General features: G+C 39.6%; 1 protein-coding gene across 1 annotated transcript; it reads right to left on the bottom strand.

The window, feature by feature from the left end:
• Window positions 1–8,127: 8,127 nt before the first annotated feature.
• On the bottom strand, window positions 8,128–15,086 carry LOC311284656 (GTPase IMAP family member 9-like). The gene has a single exon (XM_084399825.1). The coding sequence runs from the start codon at window positions 10,677–10,679 to the stop codon at window positions 9,801–9,803; it is 879 nt and encodes a 292-aa protein (XP_084255951.1). The 5' UTR covers window positions 10,680–15,086; the 3' UTR covers window positions 8,128–9,800.
• Between the last annotated feature and the right edge of the window lie 3,458 nt (window positions 15,087–18,544).

The raw sequence follows: 18,544 nt of genomic DNA, 5'->3' as shown, positions 1-18,544 counted from the left end.
GCTGTATATTGGTGCATTATGTCATATATTTACTAGCGAAACAAATACGATGATGGATAGTCTTAGATTGATGATTTTATTTGCTGATTAACCAAATGCTCAGTTCGATGTATTATCAGTTGAGTTCGCTCTTGTATACTGCGCACACACTTGAAGGTGCGCTCCCTTTTTATCTGTTGCTCTCACAGCCAATTACAAAAAAATATTAAAAGTCAACTCAAATGAAAGTTAACAGTATTCAAATACAAATGTTAATACACAACACATTATCATGCTGATACACGGCACCCCCTTCAGGGTAGGCTATAATGTTTGAACCATTAGTCGCACGGTCCTCCAGAATATTTCGGTAGTCCTTGACGCATCCATCAAGCACAGTAGGGAATGGAATGATATTCCAGTCCAAACCTTCACTGATCCACCTTAGTGCTGTACTCTGGGCAGCAACAGTCTGGCTGTTAAGCCTCTTTGGGGCTTCTCCACACAGTAACTCCTACAGATGAGTGAAGGTGGACTCATCAGAGAACAATACATTTTTCACATTGTCCACAGCCCAAGAATTGCACTGACACCATTGAAACTGACATTTGGCATTGGTACAAGTGATCAAAGGTTTGGCTATAGCAGCCCGACCATGAATACTGACTCTGTGGAGGGTAACGTTTGATCAGGCACCAGTCCATCAGAGGAAGCCATCACCTGAATATTGAACTCTGTTACTTCCTGTTCCTGCCACATAATTTCCTGTCTTGTCATTTCCTGTCACCCTGTATTTAAGCCATGTGCTATCACTGCCTTATTGCGAAGTATTGCCAGTTCTCTGCCTTACTAAGTGTTCTACCATTCTCTTTTGAGGCCTCCTGTTATGACCATTTGACTCATGCTTTTGGATTGCTGTTTTTTGGATTTGTATGCTATTGGATTGTTTTACCTGTGCTTCGACCAAGGCCTGTGACCTGACTACGAGTTGTGACTATTGTTTGGATTTTATGCTCAGATCCTTTAATAAAGACCCGCTTATGGATTCCACTCAGCCTACATCTTCATGGAGATCCTGATGAACTGCATTGGTGGAAACAGGAGAGTCGAGGTGCGCATCAAGTTGGGCAGCTGTGGTTTAATGTTTTTTGGATATAATATGGGTTAGTACCTGGACATCCCTTTCAGACAGCTTCCTATTGCATCGGCAGTTACTCCCTTTGGATGTGTTTTGTCCTACGCGGTGATATGCCAACATTACCCTGCATAGCTCTCCATACACCACAAAGACTAGCTGTCCTGGTCACAGATGAGCCAGTGAGACGCACACCAACAATTTGTCCTCTTTTGAAATTTGTTATGTCTTCCATTATATTGTGTATGTTGCTCAGTTGATTCAACCTTTCACACTCTCCTCTTACTGATGGAATGCAAAATCAGTGAAGATTGACCACCAGGCTCTGCATCTAGGCGTGAAAAACTTTCAACACTATAGTGGCCAGTGTTTCAGTTTCATTGTCCAACCCCTGCAGTGTACTCACTAATACATGCACAGTTAGCATTTGCAACTGATTTAAGAAAATAAATATTTTTTGATTCTGCTCTGTGGAGATTTTTTTTTATCCTTTTGTTTTTGTTCCAGCTTAATGAAGCAAATATTTTGGGTGGGTCCTGGGTGGTTTGGTTTCACTCCCCATGAATTCACATTTGGGAGGATTTCTTATTGGCCTTATGCTCCAAACATAGATTAATCACTGACAGCAGATGGCGCTTATGGTTCATTAGAAATGCAGCCATTACATTGGTAACCCACAGTTTCTGAACAGTATTTTGTTTCAAACAGCCATAGGTGTAAATCTGAAGGTTGAAGTGAATTTTTTTTTTTACAAAAACAAGATTTTCTCAGCCTTTTGCTCAAAATGTTGCTTTTTTTTTTAAACTTACCCACATTCAAGTGTTGATAAAAAAAAAAGAATGCATGAAGCTAGAATAAAACAGAGTCTGTTCTGATATATTGAAAGAGTTATACTGTCAGGGATCACAGAGGATGCAGACAAGATGGTAAGGTTAACGCTTTTATTGCAGATAGTGCGGAGATGCAGATAGAAGGTGAGTAACAGCAACTCAGAATAACAGTGAATGGTTAGCTGGTTGGTAATGTCTTTCTTTCTCTTTCTCTCTCTCTCATAGATGATTGCGGGTCGATGGCTGAAGAGGAAGGCAGGCAGGATGGAACGGAGAGGATCCGAAGCAGGTAAGTATCCAGGTAAGTGTGAGGGAGTCTGTGGGTCATGTAATGACGAGACCAGACAATGACTGAGGGGTGACTGTGGATTATAAGGAGTGCTGGTGATGGGACACAGGTGACAATGATCAGTAATCAGGGGATAGTGAACGGGTGACTGGATGAGAGGGCGGAGAGAGAGAATGAGTGGGCGGAGGTGAAGATGAGCGTGGTGGTGGAGATGGAATCCTGACAGTACCCCCCCCTCCCAAGGCGGCTCCTGACGCCTGAGAAGGGCGCTGCCGGCGGCGAGGTCTACCCCGACCTCTGGGTGCTGGACGGTCTGGATGGTCTTCATGGAACTGGGATAACAGGGCTGGATCCAGGATGTCATCACGTAGAACCCAAGAATGTTCCTCTGGCCCGTAGTCCTCCCAGTCCACCAGGTATTCCAGACGGGGACCTCGCCGCCAGGAGTCCAGGATGGTGTGGACGCGGTAGACTCGTTCCTCTTCTACAGGAACGGGAGGAGGAGGTACGTCCGAGGAAGTGCCATCTGTGGGAACAGGAATGACTGGGTCAGTGAAAGGTTTGAGTAGGGAAACATGAAATGAAGGGGAAATCCTGTACTGAGGAGGAAGGTTGAGCCTGTAAGTAACTTCGTTCAACTGCCTCTGGATGGTGAATGGTCCAATGAATCGAGGACTCAGCTTACGGCAAGGCAGTCGGAGGCGGATGTCTCGAGTTGATAGCCATACCTTCTGTCCTGGCCGATACTGAGGTGCATCAAGACGACGACGGTCCGCATGTTCCTTGTGCCTCCGAACAGCCTGTTGGAGGTGCACGTGAGCTGAGTCCCATACCCTCTCGCTCTGATGGAACCAGAAGTCGACAGCTGGAACCTCCGAGGGCTCACCCGACCAGGGAAAGAGTGGAGGTTGATATCCGAGAATACATTGGAAGGGGGTGAGCCCGGTGGTGTTCTGCCGAAGGGAGTTCTGAGCGTACTCCGCCCAGGGGAGGTAGCGGCTCCAGCTGTCCTGGTACTGATGGCAGTATGTACGCAGGTAACGTCCTATCTCCTGGATCTTCCGCTCAGTCTGACCATTCGTCTGAGGGTGGTAACCAGAAGAGAGGCTGACAGTGACCCCGAGGAGCTTAAAGAAGGCGTGCCATACCCGGGAGATGAACTGGGGTCCCCTGTCCAAGACGATGTCCTCAGGGATGCCGAAATTCCTGAAGACATTATTGAAGAGAGCTTCTGCGGCTTCAAAAGCTGTGGGAAGACCAGGTAGAGGAATTAGTTTACAGCCCTTGGAGAACCGGTCCACAATGACGAATACGCAGGTAAAGTCTTCAGAATTGGGAAGATCAGTCATGAAATCTATGCTGATATGGGACCAAGGTCGCAGAGGAAGAGGTAGTGGCACTAGCTTGCCTTCTGGGAGCCTCCTCGGGGTGTTGGTTATGGCACAGACTGAGCATCCGCGGACGAATCTGGATACATCCTGGGAGATGGACGGCCACCAGTACCGTTGACTGAGGAGCGAGAGGGTACGCTTGCTACCCGGATGTCCAGAGCCCGGAACGGTGTGAGCTGAGTCCAGAAGGGGTGTCCGAAGATGTGGGGGTACGTAGATGCGCCCTTCTGGACCTCCCGGTGGAGCGGGTTGGCATGCTACTTCCTGGTTGATCTGTTGGTCGATATCCCAGAGGATGGGACTGAGGATCATGGCTGGAGGATAGGCTCAGGGTGAGGGTCGGCTAGAGAGGTGTGATGAAGCCGGGAGAGTGCGTCCGCCTTACAGTTCTTACTCCCTGGTCGATATGATACTACAAAATCGAACCGGGTAAAGAAGAGAGGCCAGCGGGCCTGACGAGAGTTCAGTCTCTTGGCCTTTCTGAGGTACTCGAGGTTGCGATGGTCCGTAATTACCTCAAACTGATGGTTAGCTCCCTCCAGCCAGTGTCTCCACTCCTCTAGGGCCAGTTTGATGGCCAGCAGCTCCCGGTTACCGATGTCATAGTTCCGCTCCGCCGGGGACAGCTTTTTGGAGAAGAAGGCACGTGGAAGGAGTTTACGTGACTCACCCTGCCGCTGAGAAAGAACAGCTCCTACTCCTGTGGAAGAGGCGTCCACCTCCACCACAAATGGAAGATCCGGATCAGGATGGACGAGGATAGGAGCTGTGGTGAAGGCTTCTTTCAGGTGCTGGAATGCTTGAATGGCGCTGGGGGATAAGGACAGAGACTTGGGCCGGCCTTTGAGAGCAGATGTGAGAGGAGCACTGATCTGACTGTATGTTTTGTCTGACTGTATGTCATCTTTTGGATGAAGCGTCTATAGAAGTTCGCGAAGCCCAGGAATCTTTGAAGATCTTTTACTGAAGAGGGTTGTGGCCAGTTCTGAATGGTTTCCACCTTCCTCTGGTCCATTTGAATGCCGTGTTGATTGATGATGTAACCCAGGAATTGTACGGTGGAGATATGGAATTCACACTTCTCCAACTTCAAGTATAATTGGTGCTCTCTCAGTTTCTCAAGGACTTGGATGACATGTTGACGGTGCTCTGACATGGAAGAAGAGTAGATGAGTCTGTCGTCTATGTAGACCACTACGAATCGGTTGAGGAACTCACGAAGGACTTCATTCATATAACCCTGGAATACTGCAGGAGCGTTGGACAATCCGAAGGGCATAACCCGGTATTCGTAGTGGCCTGAGGGGGTCACGAAGGCGGTCTTCCATTCGTCCCCTTGTCGAATTCGAATCAAGTTGTATGCACTTCGGAGATCCAGTTTTGAGAAGATGCGAGCACCTCGAAGCTGTTCCAGGGCGGCTGGGACCAGAGGAAGGGGATAACGGAGCTTTACAGTCTGGGAGTTCAGTTGACAATAGTCGATGCACGGCCGCAAGCCTCCGTCCTTCTTGGCCACGAAGAAGAAACTCGAAGCGGCAGGGAAGGTAGATGGTCGAATGAACTGCTGCTCCATGGCTTCCTTAACGTACTCCTCCATGGCCTTCTGTTCCGGGATGGACAGAGGATAAATGCGGCCCTTGGGAAGGATGGCTCCGGGTAGCAAGTCGATTGCGCAGTCCCATGGCCGGTGAGGTGGTAACTTCGTTGCCAGGACCTTACTGAATACATCCTGGAACGCCCGGTACTCCACTGGGATCTCGACTTGGACCTGAGTCTCTGGGCTTTCCACCAAGGTTGAACAGACAGGAAAACTGAACTCACCCATAGATGACTTGGAACGAACTGAAGGTCGAGTTTTCTTGATAGAACTAAGACAGGATATGTGACAATCCTCACCCCAACGAAGAATCTCTCCGGATTCCCAGTGGAGTGTTGGCTGATGTTGCACTAACCATGGGCGTCCCAGGATGATATCCGCGGTGGACTCCTCCAGCACCATAAACGAGATCTCCTCAGAATGCAAACAGTCGATACGGAGAATTAAAGTGGGAGTGAAGTGACGAACACGACCTCGTCCCAGTGGCTTCCAGCCGCTGGATGCGGCTAGAGTTCTGAACTGCAAGGCAAATGAACTCACCGATGAACTTCCCTGACGAAGATTATACAGTTGATCGTGAACAGACAGTTCAGAAACAGTTTGCCCAAAAACCTCTTTGAAATGACGAGTGAATTCAGTTATGGATTTTACCACTGGAGATTCGGAATTCCGCAAAGACTGAGCCCACTGAAGTGCTTGACCAGTAAGGAGGGAAATCATGAAAGCGACTCGGGCTGCATCGTTGCGAAACTGATGTTCGTTCATGGTGAAATAGAGAGATGTTTGGAGAAGAAACCCACTGCAGTTCTCCGCCTCATCGGAGTAGGTCGCTGGCCGGGCCATGGGACTCGCTGAGGCAGTGAACGAAGCAGCGGGTGAATGCGGAAGTGGACGTGTTGTTATGGTAGGAATGGAAGTAACGGATTCGGCTGGAGAATCCGTGTACCAGTCCGCTGAAGACTCCGCTTTCTGCATGTTGGGTCTGGTCTTCTGTCAGGGATCACAGAGGATGCAGACAAGATGGTAAGGTTAACGCATTTATTGCAGATAGTGCGGAGATGCAGATAGAAGGTGAGTAACAGCAACTCAGAATAACAGTGAATGCTTAGCTGGTTGGTAATGTCTTTCTTTCTCTTTCTCTCTCTCTCATAGATGATTGCGGGTCGATGGCTGAAGAGGAAGGCAGGCAGGATGGAACGGAGAGGATCCGAAGCAGGTAAGTATCCAGGTAAGTGTGAGGGAGTCTGTGGGTCATGTAATGACGAGACCAGACAATGACTGAGGGGTGACTGTGGATTATAATGAGTGATGGTGATGGGACACAGGTGACAGTGATCAGTAATCAGGGGATAGTGAACGGGTGACTGGATGAGAGGGCGGAGAGAGAGAATGAGTGGGCGGAGGTGAAGATGAGCGTGGTGGTGGAGATGGAATCCTGACATATACAGATGATGCTGAGTCATTAATAAATTAGTCATGACAAAAATGTATTTTTCCATGAGTCTGCTATGCTTTATTGTTCGGTAACACTTTACAATTCATTAACATTAGTTACTTCATTAATTAACATAAACTGACAATAAGCAATACTTCTAAAGCATGTATTAATCTTAGGTGGTTAATGTGAACATTAATAACACATTATTAAAATCAAAAGTTGTAACTGTATTATTTAATGGACCTGAGATAACATGATCTAACGATCAGTTGTTTTTTTAACTAACGTTTACAAAGAATAACTTCTGTAACAAATGCTATTTCTCATTGTTAATGTTATAGTTGATGTATAACTAATGAGAGCTCATTGTAAAGTTTTACTGTCACACTGTTTGGTTCAGACACTCACTGGAAGCAGGAATCAAAATCCAAGGAAGTTTAATTTAAGTTCACGAACAGAAGACTAGGGAATCGGAGGAGAAACAACTGAACAGCTGAAACTAAATAGCAAATACACAGCTAATACCAGAACAAAGGGCAAACCAAAACTGAGGGTAAAAATAGGGTGAGCAAACCAGGGTAGCTAAAGGAGGAGCACCTGAACTAAATGAATCAAACAATGAGTATCCATGGAGACAAACAGGCAGGGAATGAAAGATGAACAGAACTATTTAACAAACTAACCATAAAACTCAGGCGTGAACAGAACAGAAAAAAAAAAAACAGATAAAAAAAAAACCTCAAAATGTGACAGTTACCTATTGTTCTTTTTTAATGATTTGCACTTTAATCTTTTTAAAACATTTGTTTACTTTGAACATTTCAATACAATAAAGCAATACACAAAAAAAGTGCATAAGAGTTATTTTGTTTTGAGAAAGAAATGATTAAACCTGTTAAAGTATGACAACACTTTTTTTGCAACTTTCAATATCGCGATACTGTATATCATGATAAAAGCTTAAGCAATTATCAAAACATAAAAAATGTATACAGTCACATGCCTAATCATGACCCACCAAAAACATCTGCTTTACCCTGTGTGCTTGTCTGCTACACCACTGCCAGTCAGTGGCCAGTCTTTCAGGCCAGCTGTGTTCCCAACAGTAGTTCTGGGTAACATGTCATGAGGAGCTGAGCATTCAAAGCCAACCCCTTTTTCCCTCGCCTTTTTTAGTTCACAGTTTCAGTAATTGGAGTTATTCATGTCATATGGCATATTTACTTTACAAGGTGTAATTTATGGCTCATCAAATTAACATTTAATGAATTCTTTAACTAGTCAAAATGTTGCATGCTGCATAGGATTATGGATAAAGTGAACACTAGACTTTATTTGCTGTGGAGTGATAGCTTAAACTGTAAAGTGGTAGTGAGGCCGTGATCATATGATCAAATATCTTTAATGTAATGTGTATGTGTTACGGTGTATGCAGGCAGGCAAATGAAGACACAGAAGACTAAGGTTCCAACACAAAGTTTACTTATAAACCAAACAGGTAGCGATCCAAACAGGTAGTAGAATAACACACACACATAACGCGACCGGACATTCACTGACGGTAAAGGAGAAACTTAAAAAGTGAATACAAACGAGGTAATTTAGGATATACAGCTGATAAACATGAACTCATAATGACAGAAACCATGGTGACCAAGGATTGGCGGGAACATGAACAAAGGGAGACAGAAATTAGTGAATGCAAACAAAAAGTCCATTATAACTAAACATATAATGGTGACAATATGAATGATGGAACATGCTGTTGCTATACCTATGGCAGATGCATAAGTACAATACCATAATCTTCCCTACATAATTGAAAAGGATGATTATTATAAAATAGTCAATTACATCACATTATAAGTTTATAATCAGAGTTATAAAGCTACTCAATTTAAAATGAGTAAAATGACATACCCATCACTGTACTTGGTCCAAATTGGTTGGTTGGTCCTCCTTGTACCAAAGGAGAAAAATGCATATGCTGCTGCTTATTGCCAAGGCTTTATTAGGTAAATTGCCAACTTATATTTATAATCTCTTATCATAATACACCACAGTAATTATAGGACTAGGCCTTCTTCTAAATTACTTTTTATTGTTCCTAGAGCATTTAGTGAGTTTGGCAAAATTTCCCTTTTATGCTCCTATAGGTACGGTGGCTGAGAGAGCTCAACGCGCTGCAACTGAAGAAAACACATGCAAATAGAAAAACACCCGCAAATTAAGAAAACATCTTCGTCAGCTTCACAACACATGCTTCACAACACATTGAGTAGGCCTATGCTCCAAATTCTCAACACAACCAAATACAGAAATGCGCTGTAAATAGCAGAGACCACAACGGAAATGTTTCCAGGGGACCCCAATAAGTGACGAACCCGGCTGGGATGTGCTTATTGCTCGTGAGCATCCCTATGCCCTACTTCCTTCGAAGAGCAGATGGCAGAGCCCTTGAAGTGGGCACTTTGGAGTGAGCAGGGCACTTGTGGGCCATTATGTAACATTAGCTGTTTTAAACGCACTTAATGAAGGGAGCAATGAAAGACAATGTAATTTCCTCATTATTTACAGCTGGGATGTCCATCAGCTGAATAGCTGTTATTACCAGAAATGTCTTATTGTTGCTTTTAGCATAACTGTTGCAAATAAATATACATTTTATGCAAGAAAAGTTTTTAAAATATGCGTTATATATCTGTGTGTGAGTGTCTCATCTTTGGACCCTGCATTACCTAACATTTATTATAATTGTTTTTTAAACATAACGACAAAATTTGTACAATGTAACTGATGTATAGATTAATATCTTTCCCTCGTGTTCTTTTTCTCTATTTTTTATTTATTTATTTTAGTTTTCAGATCATTGTTCCTTTCTTATTAGTATTCTGATGACATTGAACATATTGTTAATACATTTTGTATATTGTATGCATGTGTTTTCTTCAGTTGCGGCGCGTTGAGCTCTCTCGGCCACCATACCTAGTCACAGACACTGGAGAGTTTATTTATAGATTCTGCACATTATATGTTCGGTTTCACATATAATTAAATTTTCCGTATTAAAATATATATATTAATTTATTAAGTTTTTAGTTTAGTGAAATGTTTTATTTGGTTTATTTAATTTTGCTCTTTTCAAGATTCAGGTTTCTTTTGGAAAAAAAAAGTTCTTACATGATTAAGAAAAGAGAACCCACCATTTCGCATACGAACATTTTTCTCAGCTTGCCATTGTGCCTGCTGTTCAAATTCATTGTCCAGGTTTTCTTTAGCTTTTTCAAAAGCTTCACCCTCAAGTTTAGCCCTCAGAGCTTCTGTTTCATTCTTTCTCTGCTCCTCATTCTCTTTCAGGATGTGATATTTTTCCGCCTCAATCGCTTTCTCTATTTCAAGCATCTCACTGGTGTAATGTTGCCCATAATTCCCAGTAACTATTTTGTCAATCTGTTCAAACAACTGAACAACCTGTTCAGGATTTTGTTCTTTATTGTTGAACACATGGAATCTTCCACTGCAAGTTTTGATAAAACTTAGCAGTTTTGGACTGTCCCGCACAAATGTGTGAATGTTCTTGTCCTCCAATCGATCTCCATGAGTGAACAGTGCCATGGTGTATGTAGAGGCTTCCTCACCAAAAACTGCTTGAATGATTTTAACAGCTTCTGCCTCTTCATCTGTGAATCTGCCCAGCTGAATCACAACTAAGAAGACATGTGGACCAGGAGCAGAGAGTAAAATGCAATGCTTAATTCTGTTGACCACCTCAGCTGTAGTTAAGCTGGTGTCAAACAGACCCGGGGTGTCAATAACTAATATATTTCTTCCATTAACTGTTGCATTATTTTTTTCACATTGCTTAGTCAAAGAGGATGATGATATCTCGGATTTAAAAACCTTCTTTCCCAGGATGGTGTTGCCTGTTGCACTTCTTCCTGCCCCTGTCATTCCAATCAAAAGAATTCGGAGCGGTTCACCTGGTTGATTAGTAAGAATTACTTTTAATTTAGCCCTCATATACTGTCTTATTCATCATAAAGGTATAAAATAAAAGTATGTATTATATCAATCAATATTTTAAGACCTGTATTTGAAATAAAAAAAGTACCTAAATCCCTTGAATTGGGGTTTTGTTGATTTTGTTTGGTGTCATATATCTGAAAGTTAAGAACATAATATTATACATCATTTCATATATCACATATTAGTTTGTGGGATCTGTCAAAGTTAACTTCACTTGAGAAAATGTGATCATTTGGAACACCTTGCAACAAGCACAGATGAAACTCACATAACTTTCAGTTATAATGGCATAGTATATGTATAGTATAATATGGTCACACATTAGATTAGGGTCCAATTCTAACTAATATTCTATTATCACTCTCAGTCTTTTTTTATTTCTGTCTTTAGCCGTTTCTCAATATGCGTTCTTGTCTGTACTTGTGTTCTTGTGGACTTGTGAATCGTCATCAGTCGCTGCCCAAGTACTGTTCCAATTCAAAGTTCACATCTAGTCAAGTCCAGTTCAAATCCCCGGATGTGTTCTTGATCCGCCCCTTTTACCGAGGATGCATCGAGAGGTGACTTGTGCGGACTTGAGACAGCCAGGTATCTCAGAATGCATCTCACACCAACCAAACCCCGCGTAATTTAAAAATACTGCTGTAATTGTGTCACAAAATGTAGTTTTAAGAGTATTTCAGGTGAGAATGTAGTTGTTTAAAGCTCAAATCTTTGGTTTATTTATAAAGATAGCGCCTATTTGAAAATTTGATCTGATGTTTTCGGAGTTGTGAGATCCAGGCAATCGGACGCTCGGGGCTCATGTACCCCGCCGAGAACAGCCTTTCCTCGGTTAGTGCTTCTGACGTTTGCCGCTGGCTCGGATGTCTCTAGTTTAGTGATTTAACATGAGATATAAATCGTCTTGTGTATATCTAACGCACGATTTTTTTTGTTTTAGTTTTTTTGTTGTTGTTGTCTCATATTAATCTATAATTTGTTCCCTGGCAAAACGTTAAGCTGAGGGCATAGTGAAGTTTCATAGCTTTATTTAGTCTATTTAACTTTAACGTTGTAGCCTAGAGAGCTGACTTATGTTTGACTGAATCGTTTGCTTTATTATTGTATAGCTTCTTATACCTTTTAGGCTACTTATACTTTTATAATGGCTATTATTGATCATTAAAACTGACATTTAACAAAAAAAGGTTATGTCATTTTATTTTATATATTTAAAACATATAAAATATTTTATTATACATGTTGCCTACATTCTCTTCACTGTATGTACATATGTAATAAAATAAAACGACACAACCCTGTCTCTTTTTGCTAAATGTTAGTTTTAATGACCAATATTATGTTTTTTATTTATCATATTTTTAAAATGAAAAAAAGAGCAGGGTTGCGTTTTATATTTCGTGTTGTTATACATATATGCAGTGAAGATAATCAATTGCGTTGCCTGAACCACATTTGTGTGGCCATTATGTTTTAAGATTTTTTTAAATGAAAATGAAAAGAGGCAGAGTGGTGGTTTATAACATATTTTGTTTTATTGTAGCCTAAATATACGAGATAACCGGAGTAGCCAGAGCGAGCTGAGTGACGCTATCAAGTACGCCGCTGTTCCATTTCAGAATTATCGGATTTGCGTCCTCCCGTCCTCGGGACTTGTCAAGTCCGAACTACTAAGGACTCCACTCCGAACTTAGCTTACTTGGTATTGAGAAACGGCTTTTGTCTGTGTTCTGTCTATTAGTTCAGTTTAGTCTTCCTCCGCCCCTGCCTGTTTGTTTCCATAGTTACTTATTGATTAGTTAGTTCAGTTCAGGTGTGTCTTGTTAATTTGTCTCTTTAGTTCTGTCTATTTATACCCTGTGTTCTGTCTTGTTCTTTGTCAGTTATTTTATGTTGCAAGTGTAGGTTGTTCTGGTTTTCGTTCTGAGTTTATTTTGTTTATTTTGAGACTGTTTATTAAATATTACTGCTGCACTTAGATCCTGCTTCTGCCTCTGCTTCAACCGAAATTTTAACAATTAACTACGACTTTTGCCTCAGTAAACTCATAATTACTGCTTATTATGGTCATGCAGAATAAGGCATTAATATGTGCTGTATAAATATTAATTAACAACCAATATCCTAGTCATATGCATAGTAACTAGTTAATAGTGATAATTGGACCCTAAATTAAAGTGTTACCTATAATATTAATCAAATATAAATGTGTATAACATTAATCAAATGTATAAACATATAATACACCCATGTGTATTTATGCAAAATATATATTAGATTTAATTACATTTATAAATTGCTTTATATAAAACCACATCTAAGCTTCATTAAACTCTTCAATGATACCAGAGACCCAAATACATCTAATTTATTTTAGATAAACTTCCTGTAATATTGAGGTGGTGGTTTGCAATGACTACTAAGCAAATGTTCCTCTCTACTTCCAGTGAAGTGATCAAACATTGTTTCTTTGTTCGGTGCTCTTTGGACTGAACTTATATGCTCCGTCATTTGGAATCTCATAAAAAAATGGCGAAGTGGTGTATCAAGGAAATGGAGCATACCCATAATTATATGGTTTCTGGCTGTATTAAATGCCATACATACCTGGTTTATCCATACTCCAACAAGGATTATAACAAATGCAATGAAAAAGTAGTGCAAAAAAGTCGAGCCCCTTGACATTTTTGATTTTTGTCCATTAGAAGTCTCGTTGTCCATATCTGTTGGGAACGTTAAGTGAAAACAGTTGTTCTTGTTTTTAAATATGAAAAAGAGTAAAAAAGCAGGCGTTTGATGAATATTTTATATCAAAAGCAATAATTTTAAAGTGGATTACAAAGCTTTCAAATTATTTCAATGATTAGTATTTCACTTATAGTTCACTTATAGTCTGTTTCAATTTCTTTAGATATAGGCAAGCACTCACCCTTTTTGTTCATACCTATTCCTTGTTTATATTGTATTACAATGTTGTGCCCCTGTTAGTTAGCTTGCACAATCTTTAAATCATTGAATATGTGTAGCCTACATGCTCTTTCTCTCACCTCTCATTTTGGAAGCAAATAATCCAGGTCCAGGTTCCAGTTAAAGAGTTTCCATTTTCTCTGTCCCTACATTGAAGGACCATAAACCTGCTAGACTTGTTTTTATTCATGATTCACGTCACATCCCACTCCACCCAGCTCTCCGACTCCATGAACACTGCTCATTCTCCCCAGACTAATTACTCCCTTACACCTGCTCCTCATCTACCAGCAATCTTCTGAGGCAGCGTTACGGTTTTATGATCTATAGAGTGAACTTTGGTAATAACTAAGTGAATATTTAACTACTTTAATATAATTTCTCACTAGAAATTTCTTTAAAAGTGGAAAACATTGGTCAAAAACGTATGTTTACACAGAAACTGACCACCAACCTAACTATCAGATACCATATTTATTTTTTAGCTTAGCTGTTAAGCATTGGAAAGCACAGGATTGTGGGATATCAAAGGATACATCTATGCTGTCTTCAAAAATCAGTCTGTTGAACATATCTCAAGAGACAGGAAGCAAAACTAACATTGGATTCGGACGTGCCTTGATGTCTTTCTTTGTTGTCTGTCTCTTCATTGTATCATTGTAAGGACCCCGGTGTACTCGTGGATTACTCACCTGTGTTTTACTCTGTGGATTTTCTGTTGTTTCCTCATTCCTCTGTTGCCTGTTGTTATTTCCTTGTGTGATTCCTCTGACATTCTCCTGACTGTTATTTTTCAAATCAGTTCTACTCACCTGTTACCACGGTTTTCACCTACTGTACCTCCAATAAGCTTGGACTTGAGTTCATCTTCTCTGAGTCTCTTAATCTGTGATGACTGCCATCCTTACAGGAAACAAAGCAGCACTGCATGCTGAGGCAGTTGAGATGTTTTATTTTTTATTTGTTTTCATGAACTCTAAACAGTCATTTTTATCCAAGTATATGAATGGACTTTGATAAAGTAAATACTTTAATTTAGTTTTTTGAAACTGTGCCTTGATTTTGATCACCTGAGATAAAATTCCACATAAACGTTTAATACTAAATCTATTGAGTCAGTAGGTATAGTGCTGCTAATTGCCATTATGGTATAACATTCTCAGATTGATGTCTTTATGAAATGTGTAGTGTCTAACTTTTGTTGTCACATGTACATTAAAGACCTTTCATTTCAACTGGGCCGGATGATTACGACATATCTGTCCATTCACAGAGCAGCTGTTCTATCTGCCTCCATCAGCCCTGGAGACAGGAAGTGCAGTCTGCTACACAAGTTAGAGCATGATTGCTTCCCTATAGAGGTTTGTGCATTACAAGCGAACAAACCTTTGCAATTTGTAAAATAATTTTGCAGATGCATTTCTACTGAAATGTATTAAATTTAAATTAAATGAATACAAAAATTAAACATATATATATATATATACACACATACATACATACATACATACATACACACACATATATATATATATATATATATATATAGTAATCTAGGAAATTATATGTTTTTCAATCACAAATCTATGAAATCAATACAGTAACAACTGGGCCTCTAAACTAAGCTCTACTTGCACAGCTTCAACCTTTCTTGGCCTTTAGACATTCCTTCAGCTGGTACGACCATCAAATCTGTTCCTCCTGCTGTCTGCAGCTGAAAATTGAGAACAGAAGCAACCACTATCAATGCACTTGTGTCTACCAAGCAACAACACATAAAGTAATGAAAAAAAAAGCTGAAACCTCCAAAACTGATGAATGTAGGGACAATAAGATTATAAAAAGGTGTGATAGAGAAATGTTTTTCCAAAATCAAAAGGCTATTTGGTGAAGTACAGAAAAGAAAAAAAGATATCTCATAAATGTATCAGAAGCTAAAAGGCAAAAGGATAAATCCAGGGATTATCATAGTGCTTGAAGGGGTCATAAACTGCATTTTTTGTTTTATTTTTATATAGTTTCCTGAGGTGCGCTTATGTGAGTATGATTTTTACATAAAACATTTTCATAATTTAGAAATACCCTGATTTGAACGTTCTGTTTTAACCCTCAAGCATCCTTTGTGTAGCAACCCTTAATTCATCCTTTGTGGACAAATGTGGGCACGAAGGTCTCAGGTGTTCAATAAACACCATATCACCATCTTCGATAAAATAAAATCTATCAACTTATGCAATTTTGTGATTTTTGAGGTATTTTTGAATTTATTTACCTCTAAATGTACCATTTTTTAATGTAAAATATGCTTATTTTTATGTAATATATAATATTTATTTTACTTCAGTAAAAAAAAAAAACTAAAAAAACATTCCATTAGGTTCAGACAGCCAAAACCTAAAAAATTGGTGACTTTAAGGACATCCGGTGACATATGTTGGTATAAAAATAACAAAAAAAGGAAAAATATCAATAGCCAGATGGCTGTAGTACTCAATGGCTGCATATAGGATGAAATCTATAAATCATTGTTGTAATGAACTTAACCTCTCAAGTTTGAAATTTTATCACAAGTTAAAATTGTAAAATGTTACATTTAAAAATGTAAAATTGTAAAACCATTTGTGTTGGGTGAGACAAAGATGCAAAAATATGCTTACAGACAAATATGACCTATAAGGAAAAGACAAAGTATGAGACAAAGCAATCATTTATTTCTAACAAAAACATAAAATTTCAATAACTCAAAAAATACCAAACAGGTAAGAATAAACCTATCAATAACAAAAAAAGTAAATGGTAACAAACAGGTACAAATAAAAAACGTGTGTGTGTGTGTGTGTGTGTGTGTGTGTGTTTTGAATGAATGAATGAATGAAAACTTTATTGAACAACATCAATCAACACGAAGTGTTCAAAAGGATAAAAACACAAAAAAGCCCAAAGGCTTGTTTCCATTGTGGTCCTTATGATGGAAAATGAATAACAGTACATGGACTAACAACATTGGGAACAATAAAAAAAGGGAGCAAAAAAAAAAAAAAAAAAAAAAAAAAAAAAAAAAAAAAAAAAAAAAAAAAACAAATAAAATAAAGCTAATAAAAACACAATAAAACAAAAGAAACAATGACTAAATTCCCAAATAGACAAACAGACAATACAGTATTCCTACTACTTCAAGGATTTCTATTTCCTTTCTTTTTTTCTTTATAAGTTTAATAACCAATTTTTTACTGAAGATTTAAAATTATAATATGAAGAGCTCAACAGTTTAAGGTTTAAAGGTAAACTATTCCACAAGACAGCTGCAGAGTATAGGAAAGAGTACTTTCCCACACAGCTCCTAAAGCGACAGGGCCTATAATCTGTGAAACTCCCCCTGGTACAGTAATTGTGCGTATCACTAATTTTTGAAAAGTAATCACATAAATACTTGGGTGCCAGATTATTTCTTATTTTATAAACCAAACACAGTTTAAGTTGAGAAACCCTCTCCTCCACTCTGAGCCACCCAAGACTGGAGAAATGGTGAGAAAGAAGATGAGTTCTAGGATTTAATTTAAGAATCACTCTGATTAGTTTGTTTTGACAGATCTGTAGCTTGTCTTTAAGACCTTTAGTAATGCCTGTATACCAAGATGTACAGGCATAGTCAAGATGACATTGAACAAGCGCATCAGCCAGGATTTTTAAAGTTTTACTATCTAAGAGGCTGGATATTCTTGCTAGGAACTTAGTCCTTTGGCTTACCTTTAAAATAATTTTTCGGGCCATAAGCTCACCTGATAATTTGTTATCTAGTATACAGCCCAAGTAAGTAACTGCTTCCTTGGCTGTAATTTCAACATTACCTACGACTACCCTAAACCCCATAGCCTTTTTCAGTTTATCTCTAGACCCAAAAAGAATTGACTCTGTTTTGCCAAGGTGGAGAGACAGCTTGTTGTCTGTTAGCCAAACACTGAGGTTAAGGAGTTCTGAACTAAGCAGCCTTTCCACCTCTGATTTGTCTTTATGAGAGACTAGAATAGCTGAGTCATCTGCAAATAAAAACAAATTACAATCTATAGCTAACGACATATCATTGACATATAATAAAAAAAAGAGAGGACCCAAAATACTCCCCTGGGGAACTCCACAAGTTAATTTAAGTGGTGAGGACAAGGTCCCTTCCACATCTACCACCTGTTCTCTGCCCACCAGGTATGACCTCACCCACTGAAGAGATGCTGGAGAAAATCCTAGGGCTTTTAGTTTGTTCAAAAGGACATCATACTGAACCGTATCAAAGGCCTTTTGAAGGTCTATTAACACCATGCCACAATAATTCCCCTTTTCTACCTCTTTCCTAATAAAGTCTGTAAGATAAAGCAGACAGGTATCAGTGGAATGGGCTTTTCTAAAGCCTGATTGGAAGTCAAATAAAAGGTTATGTTCTGCTAAATAACTGTCTATTTGCTCATAAATGATCCTTTCCACAATTTTTGATATTGAACACAAGATAGATACAGGGCGAAAATTTCCAGGATCAGATTTGGGCCCCTTTTTAAATAGAGGTATCACTCTTGCCACCTTAAATTTACTGGGGAAATGTTTTTTTTCAATAGATAAATTAATAAGATAAGTTATGACAGGAGTGATTATTTCAGCAGCATCCTTAAGAAATCTGGCAGAGATGTTATCAAAACCGGTAGCCTTGGAAGGATTTAGGCCTTTAAGTTTTTTTAATACCAGCTCCTCTGTTACTTGCTTAAAATAAAAAGTGTTTGGCTGAACTCCCTTTTCTTCATAAAACGTATGCACCCTCTGTGGATCACTAAAAACACCTGACGCAGATGAAAGCTTCTGCACCAGATTTCTTGCAATTGTTGTGAAGAAACTATTGAAAGTAT

The sequence above is a fragment of the Rutilus rutilus genome, assembly GCF_951802725.1.
Source record: "Rutilus rutilus genome assembly, chromosome: 2".
Lineage (NCBI taxonomy): Eukaryota > Metazoa > Chordata > Actinopteri > Cypriniformes > Leuciscidae > Rutilus > Rutilus rutilus.
Note: the sequence above shows the minus strand (reverse complement) of the source record. Positions and strands in the feature narration are given on the sequence as shown.

What these genes read in the sequence shown, in the direction of transcription:
- LOC311284656 (XM_084399825.1), bottom strand. Translation starts at nt 10,679, where the DNA reads ATGAGGGCTAAATTAAAAGTAATTCTTACTAATCAACCAGGTGAACCG.